The sequence below is a fragment of the Schistocerca piceifrons genome, chromosome 2 (genome assembly GCF_021461385.2).
Source record: "Schistocerca piceifrons isolate TAMUIC-IGC-003096 chromosome 2, iqSchPice1.1, whole genome shotgun sequence".
NCBI classification, from domain to species: Eukaryota; Metazoa; Arthropoda; class Insecta; order Orthoptera; family Acrididae; genus Schistocerca; species Schistocerca piceifrons.
Genome location: NC_060139.1, coordinates 743627359 through 743640401, shown reverse-complemented (window position 1 = coordinate 743640401; position 13043 = coordinate 743627359). Strand labels below are relative to the sequence as shown.

The 13043-nt window shown below is 44.2% G+C and overlaps 1 protein-coding gene across 2 annotated transcripts in view; it reads left to right on the top strand.

The window, feature by feature from the left end:
- Nucleotides 1-13043, top strand: part of LOC124777655 — a 212112-nt gene that overhangs the window by 57484 nt on the left and 141585 nt on the right. For both annotated transcript variants that reach the window (XM_047253136.1, XM_047253135.1), the window contains exon 2: nucleotides 9405-9566. In XM_047253136.1, the coding sequence (XP_047109092.1) occupies nucleotides 9405-9566 (162 nt within the window). The remainder of the gene's footprint in view (nucleotides 1-9404; nucleotides 9567-13043) is intronic.

The window sequence follows — 13043 nt, the reverse complement described above, 5'->3', positions numbered from 1 at the left end:
GAAGGAATCCGCTAGAATACGAATGGATATCTTTGAGAGAAGAAGTGGTGAATGCAGCAGAGTATGTTAACGGGAAGAAGGTACAGCAGAAATCGTTAGATAAAACGTGATATATTAAATTTGACAAGAGGGAAAATTATAAAAATGCAGCAAATAAAGTAGGCCAAAGGAAATAGAAATGTCTAAACATGAGGTTGACAGAAAGTCCAAAATTGCAACGCGACTTTGCACTTGGAAAACATAAGGTAATGAAAATGAGAAAGAACAAAGAAAACTTTGCTCAAAGGAGAAGCAACTGTCAAGAACTCATTTGGCAAGTCAGAACTAAGCAAATAAGAGAAGGCTAGAAAGTGGAAGGAATATGCAGAGAGGAGAGAGGGAGGGGTTGTACAAACTAACATAAGCACGATGTTAGATTCCTGTGAGATGTCTGAACACACAAGGCAATACTGATCCTACCACTTAGCTAAGTAGACACACTGAAGAACTGCGAAATTTTGTTTATAGCATTTGCATGTTAAGAGAGAGATTTTGACAATCTTCATTAAAACATTCTTTGAAGCTCTGGAGATGTCATCGATGCCACAAGATTATCTACAACTTGTACCGAAACCAAACTGCATTTCTAAGACTTCAATGACTTGAAAGGGAAGCAGTAATTGAGAAGGCAGAAGTAGAGAGGATATAAAATGAAGTCAGTGAATAGCAAGAAAAACATTCTGAAAAAGAAAATTTGTTCACATCGAATATAAATTCTAATGATTCGGTACTATTTTACAAAGGTATTTGTGTGGAGTGCAGCCTTGTATGTAAGTGAAATGTGGGCGATGAACAGTTCTGTCAAGAAGACAATGGACACTTTAAAAACGTGGTGATCAATAAGAATGCTGAAGATTAGATATGAGGATCGTGTACTAAAGAAAAGGAACGGAATTAAATAGAGGAGGCAGAGGAAATTACGGCACAACTTTGACTACAAGAGGGGTAAGTTGACAGGACACATTATGAGGCGTCAACGAATGGGGACAAAGGGGTTGGGTGATAGTATTATGATAATAATCATCTGTTGAAATGCTATTCTACTATTTTATCTATTAATGTAAGCAGTGAATTTACTCTTCCATGCACTCCTCCACAAAACATTTAAACCAAAACTGAAATCAGCTGAACACCAAATCTTTCAACCACTGTCTGACAACTACTGGATTCACTTTCAACTTTCTATAACTATCACTGACTAGCCACACGCACATACAGATATAAGGAGAACAAAAATAAACAAACATTAGTTTTCAGCATATAATTCTGCAGGTTGGCAACATGTACATAAACAAACCAGACAGGAAGGGACATGAGGTGAACACACTGTAGTTACGACTTCAAATCAGAGTTTTCGGTAAAACGTCTACTGCTAGTGACAGAAAAAAACAGAGTGAACATGAAAATGTGCTTATGTTCCATAATCTAAGTTTTAGTTCAACCTCCAGCATGTGACCAGGTGAAGGGAAACGTATATGTCCGCCTGTCCGCCAAAAACTCGGTTCACTGTAAGTAATCAGTCATTCATGTAAAAAAAGATGTGAACTGTTTTATAATCTGCAAGTATCACATATCAAAACAAAACTGAAAAATTCTAGATTCCACCGAAGGTGCCTTAAAGTAAAAGACGAAATGCGTCTTCAATCAGTGAAGTACACTGGATAAAGAAAAAAAAGTTTTTTACTTACCAAAGGGAATAATCAATAGCTGTAGATATTTAGTAAATTACATCTTATGACATACCAGCAAATTAGTTTCGGTTTAACTTCTCATTCCACATGCTATTAAATGCTGTTTAAAAAAATTCATCTATCCCTTCTGAAAAACTGTAGTTACTTTCATATCTCGGTAGATAAACAGATTTAGGATATTTATCATGCGACGAAATACATGACTTTGCACAAGTTATCGTTTGCAAAAAAACATGTTTCGATTTCTTGAACCGTTTACGAAATTTGCGGTTGATACAACCACATGGTTTACGACGAGCAGGACGAAGTACCGGTCGCGTCGCGAGCGGTCACCGCACAGCCCGTCCGCCGACATATCATCCAATATCTCGAGAACGGTGATAGCTATCGATCTGCTCTCAGCTTTAAAAACAATTTCGATATGTTGACTAAATTTCATACGCAATAATGTATTACCTAAAATGAACTGTACGCAAAGTCCACGCAATGCGTTTTTACCTCTGCACACTCATTAAAATTTCGTGTAAAGGTTTACGTAAATGCGATACAGCAAGTAACCACAACGAATAACGAAAATAAATTCGGTCCTTTATCGAGAGAAGATATCAGGCTGTAACATACCCAAGAATCAAATTTTTCTACCGAATAGTTTCCTTGGAATCGGATGATAAGTATTTCATAGCTGCTGCCGCGTCCGCGCCAGCGGTTCGGCGAAAGTTCGTGTGGCCCGGGAGTCCGTACCTGACGTCACGCTCAGCGCGTTCTGTGATTGGCGGCGCGCACCTGGAGCGCGGCACGCGGCAGTGGAAGCGGTTCGACATGGTCAAACCGCGACGCAGAGCCCGCCGCGCCTTGCCGCTGACGCCATTTCCATGGCAACCACGCAGCTGACGCGCCGTTTTGACGCGCGGCAGCCCTAGTGGGAACCGGCCTTTACTCTTCACGCGGCAGTTGCGGAGCGCCCTACGACACAGACCCGCTCGCCACGGCTAACTAACTCGGAATGTGCCTCCTTGGGCAGATCGAGTCGACTATTTTATGCCTGTAAGGTGCTGGGCGCTCCCTAGTCGGTCCGCGCCGCGTCGGGTGTTCCCTCCGCAGTCCGCGCCCAACAGACGCGGCTTCCATGGTCCATTCTGGTCGCTGGTGTTCCCACTGCCGTACGCGCACTGTTCGGGCGCTCTCTGGGGTCGCGGTAGTTATCTGTAGAGTCTGGTGCTCTGTAACCTGGCTGTTTCCTTGGTGTCCACTTCTGTTTCTTGCTGGTCGCGTCGTAACTGGTCGGCGCCGCGTCGAGTGTTTCGTTCGGGTTTCCCGCTCGCCAGGCCCAGCGCCCATGGTCCCCTCTGATCGCTGGTGTTCCGACCGCTGTCCGCGCCCTGTGCGGCCGTCCTCTGGGGTCTTGGTCGTCGTTTGAGGTCTGTCAAAACTGGTCTGTAATGTCTGATGTTATGTCTCATTGCTATTTCCTCGGTTTCCGCTTCTGTCTCTTGCTGGGCGCTCCGTAATCGTTCCAGCCGCGTCGAGTGTTCCATCTCCATTCCGCACCCGCCAGGCGCGGCTCCAGGTGTTCCCTCTGAGCGTTGGTGTTCCAACCGACGACCAGGCCCGACTTGGACGTCCTCTAGGGTTGTGGTCGTCATCTCGGGAGTGTCAGGACAAATCTGTAGTGTCTGGTGCTTTGTCTCGTGGCTGTTTTTTCTATCCCCACTACTGGTTCTTGTGGAATCTCGATGTGTTTTGCCTTGAGTTTTCATAAGGTCAAGAGCTGAATGGATCCCAGGTCGTGCTGAGCTGGTCTCCAGTGCCACGGTTGATGAGATTCTCTGTGATCTTGATGGACTCTTTTATGACACTGTCCCAATATCTAGGGGTCTGTGTGACAATGTTGGTGTGATTGTAGTTCATCCAGTGACTGAGTTCTAAACAGTGTTTTGCTATGGATGATTTGGTTGCCTGTCTGAGTCTGATGTGCCTTGGTGTTCTTTACAGCTGATGTCCACTATCCTGGTGGTCTGGCCGATGTATGACATCCTACACTCGTGTGGTATGTTGTAAATTCCTGGCTTCCATAACCCCAGTTCATCCTTTACATTCCCCAACATTGTCCCAATCTTAGTGGGTGTGCAAAATATGCTCTTGGTGTCATGTTTCATGAGAATTCTGCTGATCTTAGCAGAGACTGGTCGAGTACATGGCACAAGTATGCCACCCTCTTCGTCTCTTCTGGTTCTTCTACTGGAATCTGTGGTTGACTGGCAGATGGAAGTGCCTTCTGGATGTCTGTAGATGAGAATCCATTCTTGCTGAACACCGACAGAAAGTGTTCTATTTCCATCACCAAACTGTCGGGCTCTGAGAGAGTATGTGCTCTGTGGACTAGAGATTTGAGCACTCCGTTGTTCTGTGCCAGATGGTGGCAGCTGTTGGCTTGCAGATATAAGTCAGTGTGTGTCAGTTTGCGGTACACACTGTGCCCAAATGTGCCATCAGCCTTCCTCCTGAGTAACAGATCCAGGAATTAGTGTTGTCCATCCTTCTCCAGTTCCATTGTGAATGATATATTCGGTTGGCGTGAATTCAGATGTTCCAGAAAATCATCTACTTTCTCCCCCCCATGGAGCCAAAAGACAAAGATATCACCCACATATCTGTATTTCCATCTTTCCTTAGCAGTTTCCCTGACCAATCAAGACTGGGATCAGGTTGACGGCACCTCCTGGTGTCTAGCAGAATGCATCAGGAAGACGTTAACAGCATGCCAACTAGCCAAGTTTGAGCACCTCAACAACAAGGAGCAGCAGAATGGGGCCATGCATACAGTGGTCAACATGAGTGACAAGCAGCTTGATGAGACCACCGTAAAAGTACTCAGCAAGGACCTCAACTTTGCAGTGACACACAGGAATGTGCCTGTCTCAACTTTCATCCGTGCAGTTGAGCAAGTGACCAACACGCTACAATCCAGTGTGGCTGAAGGGATCTATAGAGAGACATGCAGAGCGCTCACCAAAACAAAGCCACCCAAGCTAGATGATTTTGTGGAACATCTGAATTAATGCCACCCGAATATAACATTCACAATGGAACTGGAGAAGGCTGGACAACTCCCATTCCTGGATGTATCACTCAAGGGGAAGGCTGATGGCACATCTGGGCATGGTGTGCACCGCAAACTGACAGACACTGACTTATATCTGCAAACCAACAGGCGCCACCATCCAACACAGAACAACAGAGTGCTCAGAACTCTAGTCCACAGAGCACATACTCTGTCAGAGCCTGACAGTTTGGCAATGGAAATAGAACACCTACAGTAGGCGTTCAGCAAGAATGGATTCTCATCTAGAGACATCCAGAAGACACTTTGACCTGCCAGTCAACCACAGGATCCAGTAGAAGAATCAGAACAGGCGAAGAGGATGGCATACTTGCCATATGCTGGACCGATCTCTGCTAAGATCAGCAGAATTCTCATGAAACATGACATCAAGAGCATATTTTGCCCACCTACTAAGATTGGGACAATGTTGGGGAATGTAAAGGATGAGCTGGGGTTATGGAACCCAGGCATTTACAACATAGCATGCGAGTGTTGGATGTCATACATCGGCCAGGCCACCAGGACTGTGGACATCAGGTGTAAAGAACACCAGAGGCACGCTAGACTCAGACAGGCAACCAAATCAGCCATAGCAGAACACTGTCTAGAGTTCAGTCACTCGATGAACTACAATCGCACCAAGATTGTCACACAGACCCCTAGATATTGGGACAGTGTCATAAAAGAGTCCATCGAGATCAGGATCACGGATAACCTCATCAACTGTGACACTGGATACCAGCTCAGCACGGCCTGGGATCGGCTCTTGAACTTCTGAAAAGTCAATACAAAACACATCGATATTTCACAAGAACCAGGAGTGGGGACCGAGAAAACAGCCATGAAACAGAGCACCAGACACTACAGATTTGTCCTGACACTCCCGAGATGACGACCACGACCCTAGAGGACGTCCAAGTCAGGCCTGGATGTCAATCGGAAAACCAACGATTAGAGGCAATTATTGGAGAGGGAACACTCGACGCGGCGCGGACCAGTTACGGAGCGCCCAGCAAGAAACAGAAGTGGAGACCAATGAAACAGCCAGATTATAGAGTACAGGACACTACAGATGACTACTGCTACCCCAGAGATCGGCCGAGCCGTGCGCGGAAGGCTGTGGGAACACCAGCGACCAGAGAGGACCATGGGAGCCGCGTCTGGCGGATGCAGACACCGGAGGGAACACTCGATGCGACGCGTACCGACTAGGGAGTGCCCAGCACCTTACAGGCCTAAATAGTGGACTCGATCCGCCCAAGGACCATTCTCGTGTTGCACCTGAAGAAGACAGCGAATTACACTGTCAAAATATCGTGCGAGAACGATGCGAAGATAGTGTAGAAGTTCCGTTTTCTCAAAATGTCAACAGATCGCCGGGAAAGCCTGAAGAACTACATCTCCTTGGTTGCTGTGGCTCTGAAGTCTCTGGAAGCGCGTATTGAGTTTTGTTGTTATGTTGACATATGCTTCTGAAGTAATGGTACACCTCTTGGCATCACATCAATGATAATCACACATTCACAGTCCCCAAACACGGTGATCATGACCTTACTGGTGAAAGCAGTTTCCTTGAATTTTTTCTTCCATAGGGAGTATTAATGGCGCCATTCCATCGACTGTCGTTTTGTTTTGGGCTCAATATGGTAAACCCAGGTTTCATCACCTGTTACAATCCGGCCTGTCACAATCTGGCCTTCCCCTCAGATTGAAATCGTTGCAACAAATCAAGACAAAAGTTTTTTCTGTGCGATGCACCATTAGACACTGCGGGATCCATCTTGCACACACTTTACAATAACCAAGAGTGCAGATAACTGCATCCACACTTCTTTTGCTAATTGACAGATGCAGTGCCAACTGCCGATTCTAATGCGTCTGTCCTCGCGAATGACATCAGCTCGCTGCAAAATGTCAGGTGTGACAGCTCTAGATGGCCTCTCTGACCGCTGCAAATCGCGAAGCTACGCCGAACCGCCTTCTGAAGACCTCACCCTCTGTGCCCAGCGACTAACTGTACTTCTGTCGACAGCAGATGGCCAACAGAATTTGCACAAGCGTTAGTGAATATTCCCCACAGTTTCTTCTTCTACAGTGAGAATTTCAATGACTGCACGTTGCTTGTGATGCACATCACCTACAGACGCCATTTTGAGACTGTCCTGCAGCTACGCTATCTGTCGGAAGTGACAGAAACTTGGAGCGCTCACTCAGGGGACTTCAAATAAGATATACAGGGCTATTACAAATGATTGAAGCGATTTCATAAATTCACTGTAGCTCCATTCATTGACATATGGTCACGACACACTACAGATACGTAGAAAAACTCATAAAGTTTTGTTCGGCTGAAGCCGCACTTCAGGTTTCTGCCGCCATAGCGCTCAAGAGCGCAGTGAGACAAAATGGCGACAGGAGCCGAGAAAGCGTATGTCGTGCTTGAAATGCACTCACATCAGTCAGTCATAACAGTGCAACGACACTTCAGGACGAAGTTCAACAAAGATCCACCAACTGCTAACTCCATTCGGCGATGGTATGCGCAGTTTAAAGCTTCTGGATGCTTCTGTAAGGGGAAATCAACGGGTCGGCCTGCAGTGAGCGAAGAAACGGTTGAACGCTTGCGGGCAAGTTTAACGCGTAGCCCGCGGAAGTCGACGAATAAAGCAAGCAGGGAGCTAAATGTACCACAGCAGACGGTTTGCAAAATCTTACGGAAAAGGCTAAAGCAGAAGCCTTACCGTTTACAATTGCTACAAGCCCTGACACCTGATGACAAAGTCAAACGCTTTGAATTTTCGGCGCGGTTGCAACAGCTCATGGAAGAGGATGCGTTCAGTGCGAAACTTGTTTTCAGTGATGAAGCAACATTTTTTCTTAATGGTGAAGTGAACAGACACAATGTGCGAATCTGGGCGGTAGAGAATCCTCACGCATTCGTGCAACAAATTCGCAATTCACCAAAAGTTAACGTGTTTTGTACAATCTCACGGTTGAAAGTTTACGGCCCCTTTTTCTTCTGCGAAAATAACGTTACAGGACACGTGTATCTGGACATGCTGGTAAGTTGGCTCATGCCACAACTGAAGACCGACAGCGCCGACTTCATCTTTCAACAGGGTGGTGCTCCACCGCACTTCCATCACGATGTTCGGCATTTCTTAAACAGAAGATTGGAAAACCGATGGATCGGTCATGGTGGAGATCATGATCAGCAATTCATGTCATGGCCTCCAAGCTCTCCCGACTTAACCCCATGCGATTTCTTTCTGTGGGGTTATGTGAAAGACTCAGTGTTTAAACCTCCTCTACCAAGAAACGTGCCAGAACTGCGAGCTCGCATCAACGATGCTTTCGAACTCATTGATGGGGACATGCTGCGCCGAGTGTGGGAGGAACTTGATTATCGGCTTTATGTCTGCCGAATCACTAAAGGGGCACATATCGAACATTTATGAATGCCTAAAAAAACTTTTTGAGTTTTTGTATGTGTGTGCAAAGCATTGTGAAAATATCTCAAATAATAAAGTTGTTGTAGAGCTGTGAAATTGCTTCAATCATTTGTAATAACCCTGTACTTAACGTTTCACATTCGTAGCATTGCTTTCGGCTGAGGAAAAAAATGCGATGCATTACTTTCTGGGCAACCCTCATAATTCAGTTGACAGGGCAAAACACCCAAGGTGGCTGGTCATATGGATGGACACAATCATAGCAATTCTGCAGAAGGCTGGTGTGAGACGCTAGGGTGCTAGGTTCGAAGGAGACACTTTGCCGTGAGACATCATGGGAGGTTATTTAAAAGTATGGTGAGACTTTGGGCTTGAGCAAAAACGATAGCAGTCAGTGGGTAATATTTCATGTAACGCTGAATTTTGGCTTCAACCTGGGCTGTAAATACTATCGACAGAGGCGGGTATTCATACGCACCACCGTGAAAAGTTGCTGTCCCGAGCACAACAACTGGAAGTCACCAATACAAGCAATGAATGCCTGGTAAACTACGTGCCGCAATACATGTCAGTAATAGTTCACCTGTCAACGCTCTGTTTGTCTCAGAGCAATACCTAAAATCCAAGAAAAACTACCCTGAGATTTTCCATACCACAGTGGGCTTCATAATTGTTTCAGTTTAATCATAATGATTGAAACATATTAACATCATATATATTCTGTTAATATGTTTATATATATATATATGGCCATTAACTGAACTTTGTAAGGGCCTAATGCTGAGGAATTCGCTCAGCCTTCCGGCATTTATCAAATGTAGACAGGCACTACCTTATATAAACGCTCAAATAACTCTGGAGTATTTCGTCTTTGGATTTATGTTGTCAAAGCATACAACTTTTGCTCAATACAAAGAGTCTACTTCTGAACTTTTCTCATCGAATTTTGGTAGAATTGTTTAATCGAAAATTTTTGCCGAAAGATGTTTGCGTTAATAATGTCGAAATACATCTTTCTTTGCGACTGTCTAGCTTTACCTTCTGTTCTGTTGTGGGGGACATTTTCTTCTTTGTTGTCAAGTGAAGACCTGTTTTAATGTACGTGTTTCTGGTTGGCAGGGCCCGTACGCTGCGGACCTCTTGGAGTTCGGCGGCTGCGACGATGGGGAATACCGTGGCATGACAATCAATGTCTCACAGATCCTGGACGAGGAAACCAACGAAACCACATACAGAGGAGACATCACAGTCTTCTACGACGTTTTTGCAGACGAGAACGAGGTACGTCGCTCAGCTGCATCCACTGCTGCAACCATCAGCTCTGAAAGAAAGCAGTGAGACACAGGCTGCCCTACTCGTCAACGAGTCCTGGTTCAATACGTTCTTGGCCATTATGCACTGTGAAATCGTTTACAGAAGTACACAGCTTCTCAGGTATGTAGGGCGTCCCGGGAGGAATGGTCAACATTCAGGGATATGACAGGAATGCTGGTTTGAAGCAAAACACGTTCATATGGACATATGTCCTATTGCGAATGGTTTCCGAGATTGAACACACTTACTGTACGTCAAGGAAAGATGTAGAGGAAGAAAAGCGAAAAAATAGAAATTTTTATTGTTTAATTTGTTAGATTGATGCTTTAAGAATGACATCTCAAAGTTTCATAATCGACATCTGCCTAGAAACATATATTTTTTCATAATGTTATTTGGCCATCGGAGCCGGCTACGCTCCCTTTTTTTCCGTGCTACGAATCATATGTTCTGTGTAGTAGATATTTTTGTGTTAATTTTTCGATCACACAATCGAAAGGAACTGCAGATGTATCACGTAGAAGGCTGTGAAGGAATGAACGGTAAGAAATTAGACGATAGAAAGCCACTGGGAAGCGCTAACAGACTTGCAGATAAAGAAATCCACACATTAAAAATATATCATGGAAAACCCATCAGGGACAATGCACTTAGCGTGAAAACAACGCAGTAAGCAGCGTGGGCAATATTCTTTCACAAACTTTGCACTGAAGAAAGTCGTTACTGCAGCACTCCTCTGTGATATATCACGGTGCAAATATCTTCAGGCAGAAGTCAGTGGAAAGACATACACCTATAAGCATGATCTGCTACTTGTTGTTTTAAATGTTATAATGCCAACTTTTAGATACCTAGCCAATCCTTAACTGCAGAAAAAATATGTAGATGGGGAAACACAAAGTATGAATAAGAGTTACAATCACCTTTTGTCCAAAAACAGTATTTATGTTTTCAGACGTTGTAATACAAGCTGTATATGATGCGTGTCTGGAAATGTAGGAACGATGAAGTGCCTGCAGAGATTAGGCTTCCAACCAGGCGCATTCACACTGAAGATACTCAGACGGATCGGTGAAGCACGGCTTGACAGTTCCCAAGGAGTATAAATGGAGATGTTGCAATATTGGTAAAAAATGAAAAAAAGCTTCAAACGAGGTTTGCCATTGAGTGACTTGTTTTAGCTACAGTGCACCTTTTCTCAGGAACTATAAGAGCTAACATCCTGAACTATGTCACAATTCTTAAAAATCACTTACTGGACAATTCTGTGAAGCATTTTTTATTTATCTTGTGTCTGAGAAATATTATCCTTTATTATATGAGGAAAACAGATCTGTTCGGTTAACATAAAAATGAAAAATTAATTTGAAAGTAAGTATGAACATAAGCAAAAATCTGTTGCAGATGTAAGTTGTAAAGTTTCAGCGTTAATGCCCCATTAGTTGTTGAGAAAAGGTACACCATATGTACACAGGTAATTAAAAATTCAAATCTTCATGAACTGAATTTCCATGAACATTATCAAACAAAATATGCACGCAATATGGTACGCTATTTTCTGCATAAGAGTCTCAACTTTTAACGTTTTAACTTTAGCATTGTTGGTGATATCGATGTTTAAATGTCAGTATGTGCTTTGGTCTACGGCTGCCCTTAAATACATTTACACACAACTGGTTTGAATCATACTTAACGAACAGAATGCAAAAGACGTGCTGAATAATTCAAACAAAGTTGGAAAGGTAGAAAATTTTAGGCCTGGGGAGGAATCACAAAGGAAGTTCCATAGGGTTCAATTTTCGGTCTACTATTCTTATGACAGATGGACGCCACGAGCAGCGAGGATGCAAGAAACGAGGTACGTTGGGCTAAAACAAAATGTCAAAGATGTTGCTCGATACGTACATGCGTGCCACTAGCTCAAAAACAAATGTACAATAAATTGTGTTCTACCTGTGAAACTATTCGGAACGGGGAATATGTCCGAAGAGAGGCGCTCAATGAATTCGAAAGTAAAGTTCTATGTACTGACTTGGCAGAAAATCCTAAGAAATTTTGGTCTTATGTCAAAGCGGTAGGTGGATCAAAACAAAATGTCCAGGCACTCTGTGACCAAAATGGTACTGAAACAGAGGATGACAGACTAAAGGCCGAATACTAAATGTCTTTTTTCAAAGCTGTTTTACAGAGGAAGACTGCACTGTAGTTCCTTCTCTAGATTGTCGCACAGATGACAAAATGGTTCAAAAAATGGTTCAAATGGCTCTGAGGACTATGGGACTTAACAGCTATGGTCATCAGTCCCCTAGAACTTAGAACTACTTAAACCTAACTAACCTAAGGACATCACACAACACCCAGTCATCACGAGGCTAGAGAAAATCCCTGACCCCGCCAGGAATCGAACCCGGGAACCCGGGCGCGGGAAGCGAGAACGCTACCGCACGACCACGAGCTGCGGACACAAAATGGTAGATATCGAAATAGACGACAGAGGGATAGAGAAACAATTAAAATCGCTCAAAAGAGGAAAGGCCGCTGGACCTGATGGGATACCAGTTCGATTTTACACAGAGTACGCGAAGGAACTTGCCCCCCCTTCTTGCAGCGGTGTACCGTAGGTCTCTAGAAGACCGTAGCGTTCCAAAGGATTGGAAAAGGGCACAGGTCATCCCCGTTTTCAAGAATGGATGTCGAACAGATTTAGCTACCTATATCTCTAACGTCTATCAGTTGTAGAATTTTGGAACACGTATTATGTTCGAGTATAATGACTTTTCTGGAGACCATAAATCTACTCTGTAGGAATCAACACGGGTTCCGAAAAAGACGATCGTGTGAAACCCAGCTCGCGCTATTCGTCCGCGAGACACAGAGGGCCATAGACACGGGTTCCCAGGTAGATGCCGTGTTTCTTGACTTCCGGAAGGCGTTCGGTACAGTTCCCCACAGTCGTTTAATGAACAAAGTAAGACCAATTGTGTGATTGGATTGAAGAGTTCCTAGACAACAGAACGCAGCATGTCATTCTCAATGGAGAGAAGTCTTCCGAAGTAAGAGTGATTTCAGGTTTGACGCAGGGGAGTTCGTAGGACCGTTGCTATTCACATAAATGACCTTGTGGATAACATCGGAAGTTCACTGAGTCTTTTTGCGGATGATGCTGTGGTATATCGAGAGGTTGTAACAATAGAAAATTGTACTGAAATGCAGGAGGATCTGCAGCGAATTGACGCATGGTGCAGGGAATGGCAATTGAATCTCAATGTAGACAAGTGTAAGGGTGCTGCGAATACATAGAAAGAAAGATCCCTTATCATTTAGCTACAATATAGCAGGTCAGCAACTGGAAGCAGTTAATTCCATAAATTATCTGGGAGTACGTATTAGGAGTGATTTAAAATGGAATGATCATATAAAGTTGATCGTCGGTAAAGCAGATGC